Source organism: Lithobates pipiens, unplaced genomic scaffold (assembly GCF_037356315.1).
Source record: "Lithobates pipiens isolate NorthernLeopardFrog02 unplaced genomic scaffold, aLitPip1_a1.2 Scaffold_3, whole genome shotgun sequence".
Lineage (NCBI taxonomy): Eukaryota > Metazoa > Chordata > Amphibia > Anura > Ranidae > Lithobates > Lithobates pipiens.
The window spans coordinates 86,916,745-86,943,588 of record NW_027507790.1 but is presented as its reverse complement, the minus strand read 5'-3'; the positions used below and the strand labels follow the sequence as shown (position 1 = coordinate 86,943,588).

General features: G+C 42.8%; 1 protein-coding gene across 7 annotated transcripts in view; it reads right to left on the bottom strand.

Moving 5' to 3' along the window:
• Positions 1 to 26,844, bottom strand: part of ATXN2 (ataxin 2) — a 139,364-nt gene that overhangs the window by 90,606 nt on the left and 21,914 nt on the right. For all 7 annotated transcript variants that reach the window (XM_077462012.1, XM_077462015.1, XM_077462016.1 and 4 more), the window contains exon 2: positions 17,391 to 17,424. In XM_077462012.1, the coding sequence (XP_077318138.1) occupies positions 17,391 to 17,424 (34 nt within the window). The remainder of the gene's footprint in view (positions 1 to 17,390; positions 17,425 to 26,844) is intronic.

Genomic DNA, 26,844 nt, shown 5'->3' with positions numbered 1-26,844 from the left:
TATATACACACACACACACACAGTGCCTTTGCGAAAGTATTCGGCCCCCTTGAACTTTTCAAGCTTTTGCCACATTTCAGGCTTCAAACAAAGATATAAAATTTTAATTTTTTGTGAAGAATCACCAATAAGTGGGACACAATTGTGAAGTGGAACGAAATCTATTGGATAATTTAAACTTTTTTAGCAAATAAAAAACTGAAAATTATTCGGCCCCTTTACTTTCAGTGCAGCAAACTCACTCCAGAAGTTCAGCGAGGATCTCTGAATGATCCAATGTTGTCCTAAATGACTGATGGTGTTAAATAGAATCCACCTGTGTGTAATCAAGTCTCTGAATAAATGCACCTGCTTTGTGATAGTCTCAGGGCTCTGTTGAAAGCGCAGAGAGCATCATGAAGACCAATGAACACACCAGGCAGGTCCGTAATACTGTTGTGGAGAAGTTTAAAGCCGGATTTGGATACAAAAAGATTTCCCAAGCTTTAAACATCCCAAGGAGCACTGTGCAAGTGATCATAGAGTATCAGACCACTGCAAATCTACCAAGACCTGGCCGTCCCTCTAAACTTTCAGCTCAGACAAGGAGAAGACTGATCAGAGATGCAGCCAAGAGGCCCATGATCACTCTGGATGAACTGCAGAGAACTACAGCTGAGGTGGGAGAGTCTGTCTATAGGACAACAATCAGTTGTACACTGCACAAAATCTGGCCTTTATGGAAGAGTGGCAAGAAGAAAGCCATTTCTCAAAGATATCCATAAAAAGTCTCGTCTAAAGTTTGCCACAAGCCACCTGGGAGACACACACCAAACATGTGGAAGAAGGTGCTCTGGTCAGATGAAACCAAAATCCAACTTTTTGCCCACAATGCAAAACGATATGTTTGGCGTAAAAGCAACACAGCTCATCACCCTCAACACACCATCCCCACTGTCAAACATGGTGGTGGCAGCATCATGGTTTGGGTCTGCTTTTCTTCAGCAGGGACAGGGAAGATGGTTAAAATTGAGGGGAAGGTGGATGCAGCCAAATACAGGACCATTCTGGATGAAAACCTGTTGGAGTCTGCAAAAGACCTGAAACTGGGACGGAGATTTATCTTCCAACAAGACAATGATACCAAACATACAGCAAAATCTACAAAGGAATGGTTCACAAATAAACGTATCCAGGTGTTAGAATGGCCAAGTCAAAGTCCAGACCCGAATCCAAATCGAGAATCTGTGGAAAGAGCTGAAAACTGCTGTTCACAAACGCTCTCCATCCAACCTCACTGAGCTCGAGCTGTTTTGCAAGGAAGAATGGACAAGAATTTCAGTCTCTCGATGTGCAAAACTGATAGAGACATACCCCAAGCGACTTGCAGCTGTAATCGCAGCAAAAGGTGGCTCTACAAAGTATTAACGCAAGGGGGCAGAATAATTTTGCACGCCCCACTTTTCATTTTTTTGTTAAAAAAAGTTTCAAAAATCCAATAGATTTCGTTCCACTTCACAATAGTGTCCCACTTGTTGGTGATTCTTCACAAAAAATATAATTTTTATATCTTTATGTTTGAAGCCTGAAATGTGGCAAAAGGTTGAAAAGTTCAAGGGGGCCAAATACTTTCGCAAGGCACATTATATATATATATATATATATATATATATATATATATATATATATATATATATATATATATACACACACACACACACACACACACACACACACACACATACATCATAAATAAAAACAGCAGGGCAGTGGCTCCCACATCACTTTCAGTTTTGGCACAATCACCCAGCTCCACCCTGACTGAAAATATGCAGCAGTCAACACCTCAGGAGGTGTAGAAATTTAAACACACGCACAACTTGTCCAAGGGACTAAATAGTAGTCTTAATCTACTTGTCCCGATATTAAAAAAATAAATAAAATTTAACCAAACTGTATTTAACCACTTCAGCCTAAGGACCAGAGGTCTTTTTACAATTTCGCACTGCACCGCTTTAACTGGTAATTGCGCGGTCATGCAATGTTGTACCCAAAACAAAATTTGTGTCCTTTTCTTCCCACAAACAGAGCTTTCTTTTGATGGTATTTGATTGCCTCTGCGATATTTATTTTTAACGATATAAAAAAGGAAAAAAAGACAAAAAAAAAAAAAAAGAAATTTTCTACTTTTTGTTTTAAGAAAAATCGAATAAACTAAATTTTAGTCATACATTTAGGCCAAAATATATTCAGCCATGTGCCTTTAGTAAAAAAAATTAAAAATATATATATATATATATATATATATATGTGTGTATGTGTGTGTGTGTATATATATATATATATATATATATATATATATATAATGTGCCTTGCGAAAGTATTTGGCCCCCTTGAACTTTTCAACCTTTTGCCACATTTCAGGCTTCAAACATAAAGATATAAAAATTTTATTTTTTGTGAAGAATCACCAACAAGTGGGACACTATTGTGAAGTGGAACGAAATCTATTGGATTTTTGAAACTTTTTTAACAAAAAAATGAAAAGTGGGGCGTGCAAAATTATTCTGCCCCCTTGCGTTAATACTTTGTAGAGCCACCTTTTGCTGCGATTACAGCTGCAAGTCGCTTGGGGTATGTCTCTATCAGTTTTGCACATCGAGAGACTGAAATTCTTGCCCATTCTTCCTTATTGGTTTGCGCAAAAGTTATAGCGTCTACAAACTAGAGTACATTTTCTGGAATTTACAGAGCTTTTAATTTATGACTGCCTATCTCATTTATTGAGGTTCTAAAATGGCAGGGCAACACACACCCCCCCCCCCCAAATGACCCCATTTTGGAAAGTAGACACCCCAAGGAAATTGCTGAGGGGCATGTTGAGCCCATTGAATTTTTTTTTGTCCCAAGTGATTGAATAATGACACAAAAAAATAAAAAATAAAAAGTTTACAAAAAGTTGTCACTAAATGATATATTGCTCACACATGCCATAGTTATATGTGGAATTGCACCCCAAAATATATTCTGCTGCTTCTCCTTAGTACGGGGATACCACATATGTGGGACTTTTTAGGAGTCTAGCCGCGTACAGCACCCCAAAAACCCAATCACTGCCTTCAGGATTTCTAAGGGTGCAAATTTTTGACTTCACTCCTCACTACCCATAAGTTTCAAAGGCCATAAAATGCCAAAATAGCACAAAACCTCCCCAAATTACCCAATTTTGGAAAGTAGACACCCCAAGCCATTTACTGAGAGGCATGTTGAGTCCATGAAATATTTTATATTTTGCCACAAGTTGCAGGAATATTACAATTTATTTATTTTTATTTTTTTTTGCACAAAGTTGGCACTAAATGATATATTGCTCACACATGCTATGGGCTTAAGTGAAATTACACCCCAAAATAAATTCTGTTGCTTCTCCCGAGTATGGGGATACCACATGTGGGGGACTTTTTGGGAGCCTAGCCACGTACAGCACCCCAAAAACCAAGCACTGCCTTCAGGATTTAAATATAAAACGCTACCAAAAAAAAACAAAAAAAAACTTAGCGTTCGCAGGGATCAGGCCTGACTCTGCGAACACTGCAGTTATGTGTTTAGTGTTTTGTAAGGGACAGTGATCGATCGATACTGCACTTGGGTGGGCTGGGCAGAGGGGCAAAACGCAGGTGCTAGCAGGTATCTGGGCTGATCCCTCTAACAATGCCTTTTTTTGGAACCCTAAACTGCTGGGGACGCTAGTATAGATCTGATCAGATCAGGTATTGATCTGTTCAGATACTATACCACTACGGGAGGTGTATGCTTTGCGCATGGGTGTTAGCGGTACTGGCACTAACCTAGCGCTGCCTGGGGCGACGCAGACCCTGACCCTAAAACCTAATTGATATCACCCAACGGGTGATCGGGGGTTAAACCTTTATTGGGTAATAAACGGTGGGTGCCCTGATGCTATAAAAAGCAAACTAACCAGAGTCACCCGTAACACTTATACGGTGATCACTGGTGAAAGGGTTAACTAGGGGCAATCAGGGGGTTAAAATCTTTATTAGGTAGTATATGGGGGTCCCTGACTCTATAAAAACCTGACGGGGAACCTAAATAACTAACTGGCTAACCAGCGTCACCAGTGACACTTATACAGTGATCGCTGGTGAAAGGGTTAACTCTAGGGGCAATCAGGGGGTTAAAACCTTTATCGGGTAATATATGGGGGTACCTAGCGCTATAAAAACCTGGCGGTGAACCTAAAAAAATAACTAGCTACCTAGTGGCACTAGTGACACCATCTTGTAATAGGAATAAGTGATAAAAAAAAAAGTGTAAAAATAAAAAAAGAAATAAGTTTCAGGTGTGGCCTGGGTAGCAAGTAGTTAAAAAAAGGTTTTAATGCCAAGCGCCTACTCACCTCTCTGCCTACGTCCAGCACCGCACCCGGGGATTATGTGGGACAGGAGAGACCTTGCAGGGTGACGAGCACTCTTATTTGCTTCACAGATAGGAGCGATTTTTCAACAGAGAGCCTGGTGTGTACAGCCCATGACATATGCCATAACACCGATGTAAGCCCTCTCAATGCACAATATAAATTATTGGTTAACACTTACTGTTGATTAAAATGAGTCAATTCATGATCTTTAGGATCCTCTGTGCAAAGTTCAAACAGACTGTGGGAGTCTTGGTGCGGGGACCCACGGAGAGCCGGAGCTGTGTGTGCGCGCGTTTCCGGTTCTCTGAGCAGTGAACTGACAGATCGTCTGTTAGTTGCCTTGCACAGTCCCCTCTCCTCTTTAGTTAGAACACTCCCTAGGATACATATTAACCCCTTCACTGCCCCCTAGTGTTAAACCCTTCACTGCCAGTGACATTTTTACAGTAATCAATGCTCTTTTAAATCGCACGGATTGCTGTATTAATGACAATGGTCGCAAAAATGTGTCAAAATTGTCAGACATGTCTGCCATGTCGCAGTCACGAAAAAAAAAAATATATATATTAATACAAACGCCATAAAAACTGTCCCCCATTTTATAGACGCTATAACTTTTGCACAAACCAATCAATCTACACTTATTGTGATTTTTTTTTTTTTTTTAACCAAAAATAGAATATTTTTTGGCCTAAACTGAGAGGAAAAAAACGTTATATATTTTTTGGAGATATTTATCATAGCAAAAAGTTAATGTGTTTTTTTTAATTTTTCGCTCTTTTTTGTTTATAGCGCAAAAAATAAAAACCGCAGAGGTGATCAAATACCACCAAAAGAAAGCTCCATTTGTGGGGGGGAGAAAGGACGTCAATTTTGTTTGGGAGCCACGTCACATGACTGCGAAATTGTCAGTTAAAGCGACGCAGTGCCGAATCACAAATAGTGGTCTGGTCTTTGGCCAGCCAAATGATCCGGGGCTTAAGCAGTTAAAATACCAGAACCATGGCCAAAAAAGTATAGTTAGGCTTTTGTTGAGATAGGAGACCACAATATCCACAGAATATATACTCCCATTTCTTAGTGAACTTACTTGCCACAAATGTTGCAGAGTAATCCTTTTTTGGTGGTACAAACGCCTTGCCAGGATGAGCCCAGTCCATGTACAAAACTTAAATGAAAAACGTACAGGGAAGGATTGAGGATGTTGTGGGGACACCGTGATCCAAAACATGTAAACTTCAGAGTAGATTGATCTGCACCACTTTCACTCAAAAAAGGCCTTCTGGGTCAGAGAAAAACACCCCATGGGGGCGAGAGGGAACCCTTCTGCTTGCGACTATCCAGAAAACTGGGGCTGTAACCCCTGGACACAAGGGAACTGGGGAAAGGTACCCCCGGAACTAGAACAACAGGTAACTGGAGAGAGTCAAAGTCGCATGACAAACTGACACTCAGGGTATATACTGCAAGGGGAGCTACATCCAGCTTCCACGATACCCAATGAAGGAATTTGGGACTCCCTATACCCTTATCTGCTAAGACAATCTGCCAATGAGTACAATAGGTCCCTTGCTGGTAAAACAGTCAGATGAGAGGGCACTGTGCAAAACACACTAGCGCACTGGTTAGCCCCAATGTCAGCCTTCTGTTTCTGCCAGTGCCTCATCACCCACAAGGTTACTGCTGTATGGCCCATTTTAAAACACTTGCTGTGAATTGCAGTCCCACAAGTAAGAAACAGGACCCCGATTGCAAGAGGGCCGCTGCCCAGTTTGTGACCTCAACACACACACACACACACACACACACACGGCCTAAACTGTCTAAAAATTAACATAGGCTGCACCCTGCGTTTGGTGCCAGGAGCTTCCTGGACTGCTCCCAAAAAACTATTTCCACTAGCTAGTGCTTGGGAAACAGTGTACAGTGCTAATTTTGTAAAGAGATCAGAAACGTCATAAAATTACAACAGGAAGCTAACAGTTCAGCCCTTCAAGCCCCACCACAGAGGGAGGAAGCAAAAGACAAGAAAGGAAAAAAAAGGGGGGGGGGGGGGTACCAGGGCAAGGATAACCACCAGGGCATTCAGCATTCCATGCAGCAGGACCTCCTCAGGGTGGTTTAATCTTCAACCATCACAGCAAGCTATACCATGAGGGCCATCAGGGGACTCGTCTCCCCAGCTAGGGACCCATGCCAAGTATAGCACTCTGAGGGTCTGAAATCAATATATCATTGCACAGGGGCCTGTCAAGAAGAGTCCAGCGCAGACCAGCAACATTACAGGCCATCCCTGTGTATCCAAGTACCATACCTCTGGGCGTAGTCAGCCAAAGCCAATGGATCTAGAGGACGAGTCTCCTAATTCAATGGAACCATTTAGAATTCCAGTAAAGTCTTTCCTAGCTGGGATGAGTTATGCCTAGGAGTTCAATCTCTTCAATCTCTCAGTGTCCAATAACCTGAAGGTAACAGCATAATGCTAACATAATAGACATGAAGATACCCTCTTCCCTGGGATGTACGATAAAGAAAATTCAAAAGCAACTCCATCGCCCCGCACACACACTAGAATGCAAATGTACATATGTATGTAAACAGCAATCGTTTGACACAAGCGAAGTTCTTTGCGGACACTAAGAGCAATAATTCTACAACCATAAATTACAGTTCATGTGTTAATAAACCCAGGACCCTGTATTCACTTTATTGGGTCTCCCACAGTACACAACATTTAAATGCAAGGTTTGTAGTAAATATGAACTGCTAAAACCTTTTTCTCATCAGCAGTATATAGCAGTCTTGTGACTTCTATCAGTGTCTACGAGCTTTATTCAGTGCTTGGTCAGAAACTGATAGAAGTCACAAGACTGCTAATGAGAAAAAGTCTTTGCTATATACTTTGACTGTCCTATGAGGCTCTGTCTGGACAGTGCCGATTGGTCTCGTACTGAACACATGCACACCCCCCCAACAAAAAGAAAGACTCTCTTGCAATACACACCTGACTGAGCATGTGCAGAGTGACTGCAAAGGCTGTTTTATCAGGAGATGGATTGGGGACAGCAGGAGAAGTGGTGGATCAAACAGCCTTTTTACACAATGTGGAGGATTAACCCCTTAGGTTCCACAGCGAGTATAACAAGCATGCTTTACTGCATATACAGACTGATTTTATGGTTGTGGATTTAGTAACACTTAAAAGCATAACAAAAAAAGGTTTTGGGTCGTTCCCAGGAAAGTAGTAGGAGGGGGAATCTTTCAATGGGGATACCAGTTCTGAGAACCTGGGGGTTCCCACGGAATTCATTTAATTTGCAAGGATTTTCTCTTGCTTCCAGTTTGGCTATGGGACAAGGAGTAAAAGGGAAATCTCTGCAATGGAAAAAAAAAAAAAAAAAAAAAGGGGGAAAGAAGGAAGGGGGTTATAACCCTTCCTTGCTTCACCCAAAATGAAGGAAAAAAAATAAATAAAAATCGGGGGTTCTAGTATGCTTGTGTGCATTAAAATTGATTTTTTCTTAAAATGTGCACGCGATAAGGGTAGTTAAAGTCAAACCGGGACTTTCATTTTACAGTTATAAATAGGTATGCTAAGATGTCGATATTACATGCAGTAGTAAGTGTAAAGTGTGTCCCATTACAGATCACATGCCTGACGAAGGGGTCCTGCGCAGCTCCGAAACATTGCACTACACTGTTCTGTGATGTAATCACACTTTAATTAAGGGGGAAAAAAAAAAAAAAAAAAAAAAGTTTGGATGAAATTTGAGATCCTTGGTGTGCTGGGGAATATCTACATTACTATTACATCTGGGCAGGCACATGTTGCCGGCCAGTGCAGGGACCATTAAAAATATGGTAGACAACAGTTAGTGCACGCATGGAACAGCTCCACAACCAAAAAATGTTTTAACAATTTTGCGGGTAAAGGGATTGTAAGCGCTTATTGGGACAAACATGGCATTGTTCATGTGGATTGTCTACCCTGTGGTGCCATGATCAACAGTGAATATCACGGTTGTGTTCCAAGTGATGCGCATACGCGTCTGCAGAAAAAAATGGTTTGATTACTAAGGGTGTCGTTCCAGGACACCGCACAAGCTCATACAGCTCACCACACTACATGCACATTATAGCAACTCGGCTGGGAGGTACAGCCACAACCCCCTTACAGCCTGGACCTCGTTCTGGGTGATTTCCACCTGTTTGGACCCCTAAAAGAGTTCCTCGTGGTCAGCATTTCAGCACTAACAAAGTGAAGCAGCAGGCTATCCAAGGATGGTTCAAGTGTACGAACAAATCTTTCTATCCCAAAGCTTTCCAAGCAATAAACACTGGGATAAGTTTATAAATGTAGCAGGGGAGTATGTCGAGGGGAAATGCAGTTTCTACTCCCTGAAAAAAAAATGTTTTTTTTAACCAGTTGCCGACCGCCGCACGCCGATGTACGTCGGTAGAATGGCACGGGCAGGCATAAGGACATACATGTACGTCCCTTGCCTCCCGCGGGTCGGGGGCCCGATCGGGCCCCCGCCCGGTGCCTGCGGCGGTCGGTTTTCGTCCGGGAGCGATCCGGGACGAGGGGGCGGCCATTCATTCATGGCCACCCCCTCGCGATCGCTCCCGACGAATAGAAATCCCCGGTGACATCACTTCCTCTCCTGTAATGTAAACACAGGAGAGGAAGTGATGTATTCTCTCCTCCGTGTCGGTATTTTTCGTTCCGACACGGAGGAGAGCGGATCAGTGAGTTGCACCAACACTCTACACACACAGTAGAACATGCCAGGCACACTCACACCCCCCCTTTACCCCCCGATCACCCCCCCAATTACCCCTGCCCCCCAGTCACAGTGACACCAATGTCATTTTTTTTTTTTTTTTTTTGCATTGGTGTCATTTGTGACTGTAATAACTGTTAGGGCAGTTAGAGTTAGCCCCCTTTAGTTCTAATGTACCCCCCTAACCCCCCCAATAAAGGTTTAACCCCGTGATCACCCCCCGTCGCCAGTGTCACTAAGGCTGGGTTCACATTGCAGCGGTTTATGAGAACGAATGTGATTCGCACCGCACTGCAGTGCAAATCACATCCGATCTCTGTGCGATTCGAGTTCAGCCATTCGCCGCACCCGCCGCAAATTCGCACGGGACCCTTTTTTTGGCCCGCAGCAGAATCGGATCGCATGGGTGTTCACACCATGCGATCCGAGTTTGCAGATCGCACTGCGATATGCGAACTGATCTGGGGGTGTCAGTAACATTTCACTGACACTCCCAGCAGTTCGCATAGGGCAGTGTGAACTGCCGCCGGGAGGCATGCGATGCGGGAACCCGCCGCGCATTCGTGGCGTTCCCGCATCGCTCCAGTGTGAACCCAGCCTAATAAGCGATCGTTTTTCTGATCGCTGTATTAGTGTCACAGGTGACGCTAGTTAGGCAGGTAGGTATTTAGGTTCGCTGCAGCTTTTTATAGCGCCAGGGACCCCCATATACTACCGCATAAAGCCCCCTAATTGCCCCCTAGTTAACCCTTTCACCAGTGATCACCATATAACTGTTACAGGTGACGCTGGTTGGTTAGTTATTTTTTTATAGTTTCAGGGCACCCGCCATTTATTACCTAGTCTCACTAGTGTACCCCTAAATTTAGGGGTGTCTACTTTCCAAAATGGGGTCATTTGGGGGGGGTTTGTGCCATCTTGGCATTTTATGGCCTTCAAAACTGTAACGCCCTTAGAAAGCCTGAAGGCGGTGCTTGGTTTTCGGGGCCCCGTACGCGGCTAGGCTCCCAAAAAGTCCCACATATGTGGTATCCCCGTACTCAGGAGAAGCAGCAGAATTTATTTTGGGGTGTCATTTCACATACGCCCATAGCATGTGTGAGCAATATATCATTTAGTGACAACTTTGTGTAAAAAAAAAAAAAAAAATTTTTTTTGTCATTATTCAATCGCTTGAGGCAAAAAAATAAAATATTCAATGGGCTCAACATGCCTCTTATCAATTTCCTTAGGGGGTCTACTTTCCAAAATGGGGTCATTTGGGGGGGTTTTGTACTGCCCTGCCATTTTAGCACCTCAAGAAATGAGATAGGCAGTCGTAAACTAAAAGCTGCGTAAATTCCAGAAAACGTACCTTAGTTTGTAGATGTGACAACTTTTGCGCAAACCAATAAATATACAATTATTGACTTTTTTTTTACCAAAGACATGTGGCTGAATACATTTTGGCCTAAAATTGAGTTTATTGGATTTTTCTAATAACAAAAAGTAGAAAATATCATTTTTTTTTCAAAATTTGCGGTCTTTTTACGTTTATATCGCAAAAAATAAAAATCGCAGAGGCAATCAAATACCATCAAAAGAAAGCTCTATTTGTGGGAAGAAAAGGACGCAAATTTTGTTTGGGTACAACATTGCATGACCGCGCAATTACCAGTTAAAGCAGCGCAGTGCCAAAGTGTAAAAAGACCTCTGGTCATTTACCAGCAAAATGGTCCGGTCTGAAAGTGGTTAATTATATAAAACTCAAGTCCTGGTGTGACTAGAAAGCCTCTTGTATTTTCAAAACCACACAAAACACATTACCGTATTTTTCGGACTATAAGGCGCACCGGATTATAAGGCGCACTAGCAACAACTGGCTGATAAAATGGGATATTTCCATATATAAGGCGCACCGGACTATAAGGATTATAAGGCGCATTTAATGAAACAAAACTCTGATGCGGTACTGTAAGTCAAATTTTATTCAACTCTTTAGCAATAACCATAAAATGGTCTATAACAATAACTCTTAACACTGTTCAGTTAAATACAAAACCAGACACTCACTTTTTCACTTTATTCTTCTCCCGCAAATCCATCAAATTCTTCATCTTCAGTGTCTGAGTTTAACAATTGGGCGATTTCGGCATCAAGCACGCCCGTATCCCTCTCATCATTCTCATCAGTATCCGAGTCAGTCTCGTTGCTGTCATCGGTACCGGTACTTAGCTGTTCAGTGATAATTCCGGACTTCTTGAAAGCTCGGATTACACTGGTGACTGATACCTTCGCCCAGGCATCCACGATCCACTGGCAGATAGTGGCGTAACTCGCCCGGCGTTGCCTCCCTGTGTTGGTGAATGTGTGTTCGCCTTCTGTCATCCAATGCTCCCACGCAGCTCGCAATTTAACTTTAAATGACCTGTTGACACCTATATCTAGTGGCTGCAGTTCTTTGGTTAATCCACCCGGAATGATGGCAAGCACCGAATTAGTTTTCTTCACTTGGGCTTTGACAGTATCTGTCAGATGGGCGCGCATGGAGTCACAGACCAATAGGGATGGAGATTCGTGGAAAAAGCCACCCGGTCTCTTGACGTAAACCTCTCTCAGCCACTCACTCATCTTCTCCTCGTCCATCCAGCCCTTCGGGTTAGCCTTGATGATGATGCCAACCGGAAACTTTTCTTTTGGCAGAGTCTTCCTCTTGAAAATTACCATGGGTGGTAGTTTCTGGCCATTAGCCTGGCAACCGAGAACTACAGTGAAGGATGACTTCTCGTTTCCTGTAGTGCGTATAGATACCGTACTGGTCCCTGTTCTCTCGACAGTACGGTTTACAGGGATATCAAAGGTAAGGGGGACCTCGTCCATGTTGGTGATGTGCTCTGGCCGGATCTTCTGTTCATTGATCTTGTTCTTGCAGTAGGTACGGAAAATGGCCAGCTTTTCTTCGTAATCCTTTGGCAGTTGCTGTGACATAGTGGTTCTTGTGCGGATAGAGAGATTCCGCCTTTTCATGAAACGGAAGCACCAAGAGGGACCTCCTCGAAAGTCGTTGATCTCCATGTCGCGTGCGATCGCTGTTGCTTTGAGTCGAATAGAGACAGTAGAGACACTTCTAACTGCGGTTCTCTGTTCAATAACCCACTGTTCAATTTTGTCCTCCAACTGTGGCCATCTTGCTTTGTTTCCTCGGAAACTCAGTTTGGTCTTCTTTACCTGGCGCAGGGCATCTTCTTGCTTCCTCCACTTCCGTACCATTGATTCATTAATGTTGAATTCTCTCGCAGCTACTCTATTTCCATGCTCTACTGCATGACTGATAGCCTTCAGTTTGAAATCCGCATCATAAGCATGTCTCTTAACAGGAGCCATTTTTGGGGCAGCGGGTATACCGTAGAAAATTAACGAATGAAAGCGCACACCTCCTGACTAAGATGGCCGTAATGCCCAATCCAAGCAGTGCAGCTTCCTAGCTTTGGTAATCCCACGAAGCTGCACTGCTTGGATTGGGCATTACGGCCATCTTAGTCAGGAGGTGTGCGCATTCATTCGTTCATTTTCTACGGTATACCCGCTGCCCCAAAAATGGCTCCTGTTAAGAGACACGCTTACGAAGCGGATTTCAAACTCATCGCTATCAGTCACGCAGTAGAACAACCTGAGAGAGGTTTACGGTACGTCGGTTTACGGTAAGAGACCGGGTGGCTTTTTCCACGAATCTCCATCCCTATTGATCTGTGACTCCATGCGCGCCCATCTGACAGATACTGTTAAAGCCCAAGTGAAGAAAACTAATTCGGTGCTTGCCATCATTCCGGGTGCATTAACCAAAGAACTCCAGCTATGTCAACAGGTCATATATAAGGCGCACCGGATTATAAGGCGCACGGTCGATTTTGTGAGAAAATTTAGGCTTTTAAGTGCGCCTTATAGTCCGAAAAATACGGTACATTACTTTGAGAACAGAGAGAAGTGTAGGGGGGGGGGTGTAAACCACCAGTTAGGTCCATATATATTTGGACACAGGCACAAATTTTTGTCCGACCCCCCCGCAAGTATTTAACAAAACCTATTCAAGCTATAGTTAGTTATATAATGGAAATGGACTGAATTGTGCACTCTCTCAGGTTTAATTTCAGGGTACCTACATCCAAGTCAGAGGAAGTGTTTAGGAATTACGGCTCTTAATAGCCATCCTCCCTTTTTCAAGGGACCAAAAGTAATTGGACAATTGAATCAAAAGCGGTTTCATGGCCAGGTGTGGGCTACTCTATCGTTATTTCATCATCAATTAAGCAGCTAAAAGGTCTGGAGTTGAGTCTAAGTGTGACCTTTGCATTTAGAATCTATTGCTGTGAACCAACCTACACATCATGCCTTCAAAGGAGCTGTCCATGCAAGTGAAACAGGCCCCATACACACTATTAGATTTTCGTCTTCAGATTTACCAAAACCATATAATATGGAGGTCAAACTAAGATTTTTAATTTGTATGAAATCAGGCAGGCCCCTTTCACTACATGATTTTGGTAAATCTGAAGACAAAAATCTGCAGAAAAACGAATAGTGTGTATGAGGCTTTAAAAAGGAAACAAATCCATCAGGGAGATAGCAGCAACGTTAGGAGTGGCGAAAGCAACAGCTTGGTACATTCTGAGGAAAGAGACGCACTGGTTAGCTCAGCAACAAAAAAGCCTGGATGTCCAAAGAAGACAAGAGTGGTAGATGTTCACAGGATCCTCTCTATGGTAAGGAAAATCCCATTCACAACATCCAGACAAAATGAAGGACACTCTCCAGGAGGTGGGCTTGTTGCCAAAGTCTGCAATCAAGAGAAGACTTCAGGAGAGCAAATACGGTGGGTTCAACACAAAAAGGTGCAAACCATTCATGAGCCTGAAGAACAGAAAAGCCAGATTAGGCTCTGTTGACATCTAGGCGTTGCTATTTTACAGGCATTTTTATAGCTTTTTTGTACAGGCGGTTTCAAGTTCAAAAAGGTCAATGTAAAACTCCTGTATTCTGCCAAAAAAGAAACTTGTGTACTTTTTTGAATGACGGGCGCTTTGGTTTAGGTGACAGAACACTGATGTGACCAGGGGCCATTGAAATTAATAGGAATTGTCTTGTTGGGAGTTTTTAGAGCTGAGGCTTAGAGCATACAAACACCCAAAAATTCCTAGATGTGAATGGAGCCTAAGACTTTGCCAAAAAAACAAAAACAGACTTGTTCTGGAAAATAATTCTTTGGACGGATGAAACCAAGATTAATCTGTACCAGGACAGTAAGGAAAAAAAAAAAAGAAGAAAAGTGTGGAGAAGGCTTGGAAAAGCTCGTGATCCATAGCACACAAACTTCATCTTGTAAAAAGATGGTGGGGACAGTGTGATGACATGGGCATGCATGGCTTCCAGTGACAATGGATCATTGGTGTTTATTAAAGTGGTTGTAAACCCTTACAAACCACTTTGACCTACAGGTAAGCCTAGATTAAGGCTTACCTGTAGGTCCAATAAATATCTCCTAAACCTACACGGTTTAGTAGATATTTGCCAAAACACAGGCACCGCTGTCTGCGGCGCATGCGTCGTAGACAGCGGCACGCAGGCGCACTGAGCGCGACACTGTCAACGGTGATATGCCGCGTGTGGTGGCTCCTGTGCGCATGCGCGGGAGTGACGTCATTGCGGCTTAGTCGAATGACAGCGCCGGAGCAGTGAGACCCACCAAGAAGATGGAGGCTCCGTACACAAGGGGACAGCGGTGACTTCGCTGGCTCCGGTGTCAGGTAAGTGACACATAATGGACTATTCTGCGATGCATAGTAGTCCATTATGCTTTACCTTTGCAGGGAATCAAAGAAGAAGGAAACCCATCAGGGTTTACTTCCTCTTTAAGGTGACAGAAGCAGCCAGGTGAATTCTGCAGCATTTAGATATACTGCCAGACCAGATTCAGCCAAATGCAGCAAAGTTGATTGGGCGGCGCTTCACAGTACAGACGGACAAGGATCCAAAACACACTGCAAATGCAACCCAGGAGCTTTTGAAGGAGAAGTGGAATACTCTGCAATGGCCGAGTCAATCACCTGATCTCAACCCAATTAAGCATTCATTTCACTTGCTGAAGGTAAAAATAACCCACAAAAGAACTGAAGACAGCTGTAGTTGGAGCCTGGCAAAACAGATGGGAGGAAACCCAGTCTTTGGTAATGTCCATGGGTTCCAGACTTCCGGAAGTCATTGCCAGTAAAGGATTCTCAACAAAATATTAAACTTGAACTTTTAATTTATGATGATTATATTCATTTGAGCCCTTGAAAATGGGGTGAGGGGACAGGACTGCATAAAAATGGTTGCAGTTCCTACAATTTGTACTTGAAATGTATGTTCAACCCCTTGAATTAAAGCTGAAAGTCTGCACTTCAAATTCATTTGGATTGTTTCATTTTAATGTTATTCTAAAGCTGCATTTATCCCCAGCCATCTCTAGCTTGAGAAGTGAGCAAAGACTACTGATCCCAGAGTTCTTGGTCTTCACTGAGTGGAGAGCCAATGACTCCAGCACTCATTGTATCACTGGGCTGCAGATGGGGAGGGAGCGGCTGGCTCAGGCTCTCAGCAGCTTGCCGAAAAGGCTGCATCAGCTGCTGGTCCAGGCATCTGGGTGGATTCCATTAAAGTCAGGATCTCTCCAGTGTCTGCACTGGCTGAGTGACATCAGCCAACAGCGGACTTTAGAACGAAGTGCATGCCTGTGATCCTCAGAAGAAGTGGGCCAAAAAAAGCTTTGGCCCTACTTCTCCTATTAATCTGTGTTAGAAAACAAAAAATAAAAACGTTTAAGGGCTTTTTCACAGGGACGGACCGTTCAGGTCCGCCTGTCAGTTTTTTTAGGCGGACCTTGAATGTCCGCTGACACCCGACCCAAAAAAGTGTGACGGAGGAAAGCCCTATTTTTCCATCGTCATCAGATCGGATGAAAATGGACTCTATGGTCCGTCTTCATCCGATTCCCCATAGAGGAGAGCGGCGCTCTGACAGGTCGGTCCCTGCACAGTGTGCAGAGACAGACCTGTCATCTGCCTGCTCAGCAGGGATCGATGGAGCGATCCCCTGCTGAGAAAAGCAGAGCCCGTACACAGGCACGTGAAAGGGCTTTAACCTCCCTGGCGGTATGATTCAGTCTGGAATTAGGTGCTGAAAGCGGTACAATTATTTAGCACGGAAATCTGGCGTTTTATTTTGTAGTCCTGTAATTCTTAGGAAAAACACTCTTAAATCTCTTCAAACCAGAGTCTAGCAGACATCCCGGGTATGATAAAGTTTATAATATAATAAAGAATAATAAAAATTGTTCAATAATTTAATCAAATCCTAAAACACTGAAAAAGGCACACTTTTTGGTTGCTATGGACAATCTCCAAATTTCAGGCAGAAAAAAAAAAAAAAAAAAAAAAAAAAAACAGTATTTATAATATAAAAGTGCATGCAGGGCACTGCACAGACCACTAGGGATAAAGGGTGTGTGTCATTTTTTAATACAGCACTGTAATCTGTAAGATTACAGTGCTGTGTGTGTTGTGTCTTTTTACTTTTTTGAATTTGCCGCCGTTCTCCGCTCCCGTGCGCCGTAACGTCGCAGGGAACGGAGCTCGGCGGCATTCGGCACTGTGAATCGAGCGGAGGACAGATCGATTACACAGCGCGGTGGACATCGCTGGATCCAGGGGACAAGGTAAGTAAGTCTCACTGTGTCCTCCCCTGCATCCAGCGAAGCGATCCCGAGTCTGGCTCGGGGTTACCGCTCCTGCTAGTAAATTCCCAACCCGAGCCAGACTCGGGATTACCGCCAGGGAGGTTAACAACCATTACAGCAATCAAACTAGAAAAAAAAAAAAAAGTTGTGTATATACATGGCATGCTTTGAAGTGCATTTGATATAAATACATTTTGCATTGGAGAATGTATCCCATTGTTTTTTTTTTCTATTGGATAGAGAAACATTTGAAGTAACCCACCTGAAAATGAGATCACACACACACACACACACACACACACACACACACACACACACACACGAAAGATACTGGGAAAAAAAAAAAAAAAAAAAAAAAAAATAAAACACTACAGAATACAATTTCTTATTTTACAATTGGAGATAAACATTGTGCAAGAGTTGTTTGAATGTAACTTACAGACTGTGGAGGCCCTTTGCCACTGCTGCGCCCTCTGAAAAGAAAGAAAGAAAAAATAAATAAAAAAAAGGATTTAAATAAAAATTGAAGAATCTCATAAGACCTGCATATGTTTAAGGTTTTAAGCAGCAAGTGGCAAGACTTGCCATGCTACAAGCGAATTCAGATATTTCTTTGTACAGGCTGAAAGTCATTATATGCAACAAATAAAATTAAACTATTAAGATTCCCCTCCTCTCCCAATGCAAAACCAGAATAATAGAATGCACACTACTACAGGGTCAGTGGTGCTATATGCTGTAAAGCCTGCTTTGGAGGTTCACTGCCTGTAACCATCACAAACAGGCGGCAGACATCTTCCACACTGAAAGTGAAAGGCTCCACCTGGCCAACTTTCGTTCCGTGTGTACAACCATCTTCAACAGAAGCTGGTTGTTAGACTAGCTTCTGTAGAGCACAGGTATACTGAAAAAACAGCAGTTGATCAGTGCTACCAAGTCTCAGTAGTGGAGATCATTTTTTGGTTCAACCAGCAAAAAAAAAAAAAAAAAAAAGTGCGTACCAAACTTAAATGACATTATATCTCCCTTCTTCAAAGAATCACCATTAACATGAATTGCTCCGCCTCGTTCCCTTGCCATTATAACAACCTGCACCCCTTTGGGAATGCTTCTCACAACATTTTGAAGCATTTGTGAGAATGTGTTGTTGGATAAGAAGACCTGGCTCACAATCAGTGTTCCATTTCATCACAAATGTGTTTAGTGGGTTTAAGGTCAGGGCTCTACAGGTCACTTATGTTATCCACACCAAATTTTTCAAACATGTCTTCATAACCCGATTGTAGGAATTTGAGGGGCACAGGAGGATTGTGGCCTAATAGTTTGGACCAAACTATTTGCTTCACTAACCAATGTAGCTGCAGGGAGTGCCGTATAAACTGTATATGTATTGGCTACAAACAGTATAGACTTGCCATCCCATTTCCACAACAAAATAGAATGTCGAGGGCTAGATAACGTGAAGTGCCACCTCAGTTAAAGAAAAATAAAATTGAGAGAGAGAGAGAGAGAGACAGAGAGACCGAGAGAGAGAGAGACAGAGAGAGAGAGAGAGAGAGAGAAAGAAAGAGTTGGACATCCTAGCCCTAGGAACACACATATGCCCCATCCCTTGGAACCCAGGCTTCAACAGCCATGCCAGTGAAGCAAGCAATCAAAAAGCATACTAAAAAAGGTGTCCATGGGACAGCAGATTCAAGTGGTCTGGCAGAGCCCACAGCATATCTGCAAGAAGTCTTACCAGGTTGGCGAAACATCTGCCTGGGCCAATGAGGACTACTAAAAAACCTTCCATGTGGATTATAAAGGAGCAGATGAAGGAAATTCATAGCTCAGATGAATAATCCCATGAAGGCCATAGTGCCATCCATGGCTTCTGCCAGTGGATCCCAGAATCCGAATACAAATCTGGCTTGTTTCGTTTAAGCTTGAAGGTCCACACCTGTGACACAGGTCATAAAACACCTCCGGGTGCAGAGACTACTCTCCTGGGTCTCTGCCAGCAGAGGAACCTATGCTAGGAGTAAAAACGGTTAACAAGGCATGATGGTCTCTCTAGGACAGGATCGGACAAGACTTAGCACATGTACACACGGTCGGATATTCAGACGGAAAATGTCCGATCGCACCGTGTTCTCAGTTAATCCGACCGTGTGTGGGCTCCATCGGACTGTTTCCGTTGGAATATTCGACCGGCAAAGTCTGAGAGCTGGGCTATAAAATTTTCCAACAACATGATCCGATCGTTTGTATAAAATTCCAATCGGACAAAGTGCCACGCATGCTCAGATCAAATTACAACACCAAAGCTATTGGCTACTAGCCGCAACATAGTCCCGTTGCAAGGCACGAACGGCATCACGTTATGAACAATCGGATTTTCCGACAACTTTGTCCGACTGTGTATGAAATACCACTTTCGGAGAAAATCCGTCGGAAAAAAAATCCAACAGATTTTGTTGTCGGAATGTCCGACCGTGTGTACAAGGGCTTATAGTTACTCCCTGATGATCGATATACATCTCAGGGGAGTTTAACTGGGGATAGATAGAATGGCTTAACAGCAGCTTAGTCAACACAGAAAGAACCAAATAACCTGAAGTTACAAGAGGTTTATCCAAAGACACTGGCCAGTGACCAAGTCCCTTGCGCCAACAACTCCAATACGATGGAACAAGCAAACATTTTGAAGGTTTAGGAAGTACCCAATGACAAATCTGGCTGAAACCTTCAGGAATTTTTGGGGTCAGATCTAAAAACAAACAAATCAGGACCTCGAGGGTAAATGCCCACTTTGATGTTTAGAACAGAACACATTAGTATAAAACACCTAAAACTTTCCTGCAGGGATTTGTGTTATGATCCCTTGGTACACAAGTCCCGAAAGTGCTCAATGGAGAATGACAACTTACTGGATTGGATGTAAGAAAAGTGAGGCAGGGGCAAAAAAAAAAAAAAAAAAAAAAAAAACTCAAAAATTTGTAACCTCACACCCAGGCATGGGGAATGAAAGATTTGCAAGAATTCACAAGAGGTCAAACATATTGCTACTCTAGAAATTGAGCTGCACCTTCATGCCAAGAAGGGCTTGTTAGTAATCTGGCAGCTTTGGCATGCCAGACCTTGCAGCTGGATGTGGAGCCAAGGTTGCTAGACTTTAGTGAGGAAACAGAGGGTATGCTGAAACCAAGGGGGCGATTTTTGGCATGGACAGATAAAAATGACAGATCAGTCTGCTCCATATGCCGTGTACAAACGACCAGACTTTGACAGCAAAGGTCCGACAGAACAAATCCACCGGACAATTCGATCGTGTGTGGGCTTCATCGGACCTTTGCTGTCTAAAAATCAGACGGACTTTAGAAACAGGAACTGGTTTCGGAGGAAAGATTTGAAACCTGTTCTATCGAGAAAACCATTCATCTGTATGCTAGTCCGGACGGACAAAAACCGACAATAGGGCAGCTATTGGCTACTGGCTATGAACTTCCTTATTCTCGTCTGGTCGTACGTCATCACGTTCGAATCAGTCAGACTTTGGTGTGATTGTGTGTGGCCAAGTTAGTTCAGAAAGTCCGTCGTAACTCCACTGAAAGTACGTCGGACCTAGTCTGTCGGAAAGTATGCGGCATTAGACTTCTCCCGCTTAGAAGACTTGAACTTTTGTCCAGTAGCATCCTTGATAAAAAGTATCCAGAGTTGGTGTCAGGTCACCTTGAGGCGAGGTGACAGCAGTGCACCGCAAGGTTGTGGACCCTACGGCTGACTGCTGCAGACGGGGGACAGATCCCACTGGGGTTAGAGCAGTGCTCGACAAAACCCGGTCGCCAGGTCGCATTGGCGACTAGAATCAGCGACCTTGCGCCTGGGGCAGCATAGCTGGGGGTATCCCGTCTCCGTGGACCCCCCCCGCGCGATCGCGTCGGGCCGCGCCGCAGGCGGCCGGTAATTGAGCCCCCGGCTTTGAGGCCTTCTGTGATCCTATGGTTCCTTCTGGAATCTGGCGCCCTCTTGTGGTGGCCGTTGGAATTACAACCAACAATGCTAATGGGCCAGTCTTTCTCCATCCCTTTACTTAGAACCCCTAAACAAAACAAAAAAAAATATATATATATATATATATATATATATATATATATATATATATATATTTTTTTTTTATTATTATTTATTCTAACACCCTAGAGAGTAAAATGGTGGTCGTTGCAATACTGTCTGTCACACCATATTTGCACAGCGGACTTACAAGCGCACTTTTTTTTGGGAAAAAAATTTTATTTAATAAAAAAAAAAAGACAACAGTAAAGTTAGCCCAATTTTTTTTTTTTTTATATTGTGAAAGATAATGTTACGCCGAGTAAATTGATACCCAACATGTCACGCTTCAAAATTGCGCCCGCTCATGGAATGGCGACAAACTTTTACCCTTTAAAATCTCCATAGGCGACGTTTAAAAAATTCTTCAGGTTGCACGTTTTGAGTTACAGAGGAGGTCTGGGGCTAGAATTATTGCTCTTACTCTACCGATCGCAGCGATACCTCACATGTGTGGTTTGAACACCGCTTTCATATATGCGTTCGCTTCTGCACGCAAGCTTGGCAAGACAGGGCGCATTTAAAACAATTTTTTTTTCTTATTTTAACTTTTATTTTTTTCACTGTTCTTTTAAAAAAAAAAAAAAATGTGTGTCACTTTTATTCCTATTACAAGGAATGTAAAAATCCCTTGTAATAGAAAAAAGCATGACAGGTCGTCTTATATATGAGATCTGGGGTCAGAGAGACCTCACATCTCATATTTACACTAAAATGCAATTTAAAAATGTCCCTCTAAGAGCTATGGGCAATGACTTGGAGACAGGTGGGGGGGCTGGGGGCTATCTTCCCCTCACTCGTCTCCATGTCAGGCCAGGGACAGGTCCAGATCGCCGTCACGGACCTGGCTCCTAACTTTTTTAGCTGGCTCCTAGATTCCAAGCAAATTTGTCAACCCCTGGGTTAGAGCGTAAGATTCCCTGGGGCGCGGAGTCTAAGAGCCAGCAGGTGTTCACCAGCGCCTCTGGTGGTGAGGATGGACTTGGCTGCAACTGGCTCCAGGTCGTGACCCCCCAGCTCACACCCACAGTAGGCAACAGGAGGATAGGGATGGTGAGGGACAAAGCCAAGGTCGGGGCCACAAGCAGGCAAGAATAGTCGGGGACACGCCAAAAGGTCAGGATCAAGGGCAAACAGGGATAGTCAAAACACGCCAAAGTCGGTAACGGAAAACAGTAGAAGAGCACACAGCAGGAAACAGGAAACTAACACACAAAGGAATACACAATGGTTGATCAGCACTGATGGCCTGCAGTGCACAGGTTAATATAGGGCACCCTGATAGGGCCTGGGGTGGAGCCATGCTTAGAGGAGAGGTTATAAAAACCACCAGGGGGAAGTGGCTGGCCTCTTAGGCTGAAGACATGAGGGGAGGTAAGCAAACACAGGAAGATCACTGCATAACCATGACAGTTGGTCTGGAGGAGACAATGTCCTTTGAAAGCCATGTGGAATATAAGCTTATGGCAAATAATCAATGTCCACCATAATAATCAAATATGACAAAATATCACAAATAGCGATCTAAGCATTTGCTAAATAAAATGTAATTAACTCAACCTTAGTGTTCAATTACTATGACTTCTGGAAGGCCTTTTCTACCGTTTTTCTTGTATGCAGTTTTTGTGGTCGCATGGACCGCACCATGCTGTTGTTACTACAAGGTGAAAGGTTGAAGTAATTACTATATTAATAAAATTTGTTTTACACTAACAGTGCGGTAGATCCAGGCACCACAATATTTTTTCAAATAATCAATGCAGTCTAGCATTTTTGCCTTAGGATGTATACCATCCAATGTTATTTCCAGTGTTTTTTCAATATGCACTGACAGCTTCTCTCGAATACTGTTTGATCAGCGCCTGCAACCAATCAGCTGCAGTGTTGATAAGTGTATTTTGACAATGGAGGAAGCCACCGCTGTCAGAATACAATAGCATAACAGGGAGGATTTCCTCTAGCCACCTGGTTTGTGGGGCGACTCACTGGCTGATCGAAAAAAATAAAAAAATAAAAACTAAAACCACCCGCTGCATGCACATACAATCAGCTTTATTCTGAGATCGATCGACACAGACTATTTTTATTTAGAGCTGCACGATTAATCGTTAAAAATATCACAATCTCGATTTAACCCCCCTCCTCAATCCGGCATTTCCACGATTCTATATAAACAGTGCAGGGCTGTTCCCTGCTCAGAGCTGTCAAAAAAAAAAAAAAAAAAAAAAAAAAACTGGCAAATGTTTATCAACATTAGTCAGCTCTAAGAGAGATAAAGAGATACATTGTATCATTTGGTTGTTTTAGATCAAAAGGGATAAACTTCTCTCCATAAATGAGGTCAGTTTAACCACTGCAGTATGCTCACAATTTGTAATAAAATCATCTTTGCCATTCTGAAGCTTCCCTCCAATCACTTTGCATATTTTATATATACTGTGATTCTGTACTTGTCAAATATGCTGCAGAAATCTCCCTCCACTAAGTCTGGCTGCATCCATTAACTATAGGCAGCTGAAGCTGCTGCCTGCTCACTTCCTGGATTTACACAGACACACCTCCAGCTCTGCAGCTCTCATTGGCCCTTTTATGACTCACAGCCCCCCCCCCCCCTCTGGAAAACTCACGAGAGTGAGCTGTGCATGATGTCATAAGCCTAGGCTTTTTACCAGACAAGAAAGAGGAAGTGGGCTGTATAAGGCATTTACTGGCAGCAAAAAAAGTGTTTTACTATCCAAAGTTAAAAGGGCTGAAGATTTAATAGATGGAAAATTGAAAGCATAAAAAAAAAAAAAAAAAAAAAAAAAAAAATTATAAATATATATATATATATATATATATATATATATATATATATATATATATATATATATATATATATATATATATACATATACACACACACACACACACATTAAAAATTTGATGTTCGATTAATTTTAAATTCTTTTGACCGGTACTCAACTCTCCGCCGACTTCCCGGGTCTTCAGGGAGTTCCGCCGGAGATCCGGTGAGGTCACCGGAATCCTCCCCCAAGTGCCTCTGTCTGCTAACAAAGGGGAGAGGAGAGGAGTCCGGTGACGTTGAAGTTTCTGATTGAAAGTAACGTGTATGGGGGAGGAGCTACGCATGACGCCACCCGCTGCTGCCCTACAGAACTAACAATTGTCGGCTTTACATGCTGTGTTTTTATCATCTTTATGTGAGTAGTTTGTGTTGAACACAAAAATTTAATTTTTTACTTAAGCGGTGAGCACTTTGATCTTTTCTTTCTACCCATGACCTGAGATTGTGAGAGAAGTTTATGGCCCATGTTAACCCTTTTGATACCCGCATGCACAGGGTTCCATGCCATAAGGTGAGAGTGATTAGATAGACGGGAGGTGGAGGGATGGTCATGCTACTGTGGGGGGGGGGGGGAGAGTGCTACAGTTTGAATTTAAAACGTTTGTGTGAAGTCATGGAATGTGGAAACTAACTTGTGTCAGGTGATTGTATATAGTGTATACCACATTTACCCCTGACTTATGCAGAGTTGCAATGCAAGGAGATCAGCTAAAAGTAGTATGTGCGTTATAATTAATCGAAATTACTCGATTAAAAAAAAAAAAAAAAAAACACCACACGATTAATGGAACATGACATTTTTAAATCAGTAACAAAGATATAGAATATATATATCACTGTGTATGTATGTGTATATATATATATATATATATATATATATATATATATATATATATATATATATATATATATATATATATATATACATATACATATACACACATACACACACACACACACACACACACACACACACATATATTTGCGCTAGATATGTATAAGTGCTGTGAAACAATCAAAATTAAAATTATGGTAAGAGTACACATGAATCCTATAAAGAGTCCCTGTTGGGTATCAAGTGCTGGAGTAAAACAAAAAATTGAAAGATAAACACGTGTATATAATTGTTCAAAAAATGATAACATGTAGGAGGCCCAAAAAGTTAGTGTTCACTCTCTTTCTCTGGGTTGAATCAAAATGATGTTCCCATATCTTGAACCGTTATAACTTCCAGGTAGCATAAGTAAATATGGACCCTTACCGCAACTGGTGGACTCCCAAATGTACGGAGTCGGTAACGCCAGCAGAAATAACCCTCTGCGGGGATCAGCGTGTCTCTCCCAGGTGCACGCTCCGCCAAGTACCCTCAAGCCAACAGAGCGTCCTCCTGTGCGGACAGCATGGGAAATCCCGAACAAAGCCGATACCTCCCAGAGAAAGCCGATCCTCCTCACTCAGCATAATGTTGATACCACCACGTTTATATTATCCCCTAGCACGGGTGTATACTTGCTTTTATTTAAACCGTTTTTTTAACTATATATTATTTTTGTTGTGCAATAGTTTTTTTTGTACTATGGCCATGGTGGCTAACACCCCTGGTCTTACCTTATTTTAATAAATAAATAGCCCTTTTTCAAACTGTACATTCACGATTGGAGCACGTTTGTTCCCCCCACTCGTGGCCTGGCGGCCCAAGCGGTTGTGTCTTATTACAGGTTCGCCAACTGAGGAGCCTCGGAACGCAGCCCCACATCGTAGAGCGCCTCAGATCGTAACAGGAAGACACACCGAAAATTGGTAGTGATTGGTTGGCTGGCCTGTCTATTATCTCCGCACAGCCGAAGACTAAGTGAGGAGGATCGGCTTTCTCCGGGAGGTATCGACTTTGTTCGGGATTTCCCATGCTGTCCGCACGCGAGGACGCTCTGTCGGCTTGAGGGACATTGGCGGAGCACGCACCTGGGAGAGACGCTGATCCCCGCAGAGGGTTATTTCTGCTGGTGTTACCGACTTTGACCATTTGGGAGTCCACCAGTTGCAAAAAGCCTCCAGTTCCTGTAAATTCTTGGGCTGTCTTGCATGAATTGCACGTTTAAGATATCCCCAGAGTGGCTCAATGATATTGAGGTCAGGAACAATTTTCCGGGCAGTTGTGGCTAAAAATTTTAGTTGGTCTATCTGACCGTGGTTTGGTTTCAGCAGAACGCCTAATTTTCCACTTCTTGATTAGATTAGAGAACACTGCTGATTGGCAATCTTAATTCCTTGGATATCTTTTTATATCCCTTTCCGGTTTTATTCGGTTCAACTACCTTTTCCCACAGATCATTTGAGAATTCTTTTGCTTTCCCCATGACTCAGAATCCAGAAACGTCAGTGCAGCACTGGATGAAAGATGCAAGGGTCTGTCAGGAGTCCAGAAACTCATTGACCTTTTATACAATATACCAATTACAATCAAACAGATCACAGGTGAGGATGGTTACCTTTAATAGCCATTCAAACCCATTTGTGTCAACTAGTGTGCTTGTTATCAGGCAAAAACACCAGGGTATGTAAACTTTTGATCAGGGTCATTTGGTCATAAGTTTCTGTTGCCATTATGATTTTAAAAGAGTAAAACACAGTTTGTTGATAATAAATGGTTTCAGCCAAACACTAACCATGAGTGAAAGTAATGTTATTGTATTATCTTTAATATTCTCAGAAAAATGGCCCTTGAAATCAAATTCTCTGCCAGGGTATGTAAACTTATGGAGCACAACTGAAAATATTATATATTTTTATTATTAATTAGAGCTGCACGATTCTGGCCAAAATGAGCATCACGATTTTCTTGCAACATAAAAATCTTATAGATATCTATATCTTTACTGTTTTGTTTTTTGTTTTTTTTTTAAACCACTTAAGGACCGCCGCCTGTACATATACGTTGGCACAATGGCAC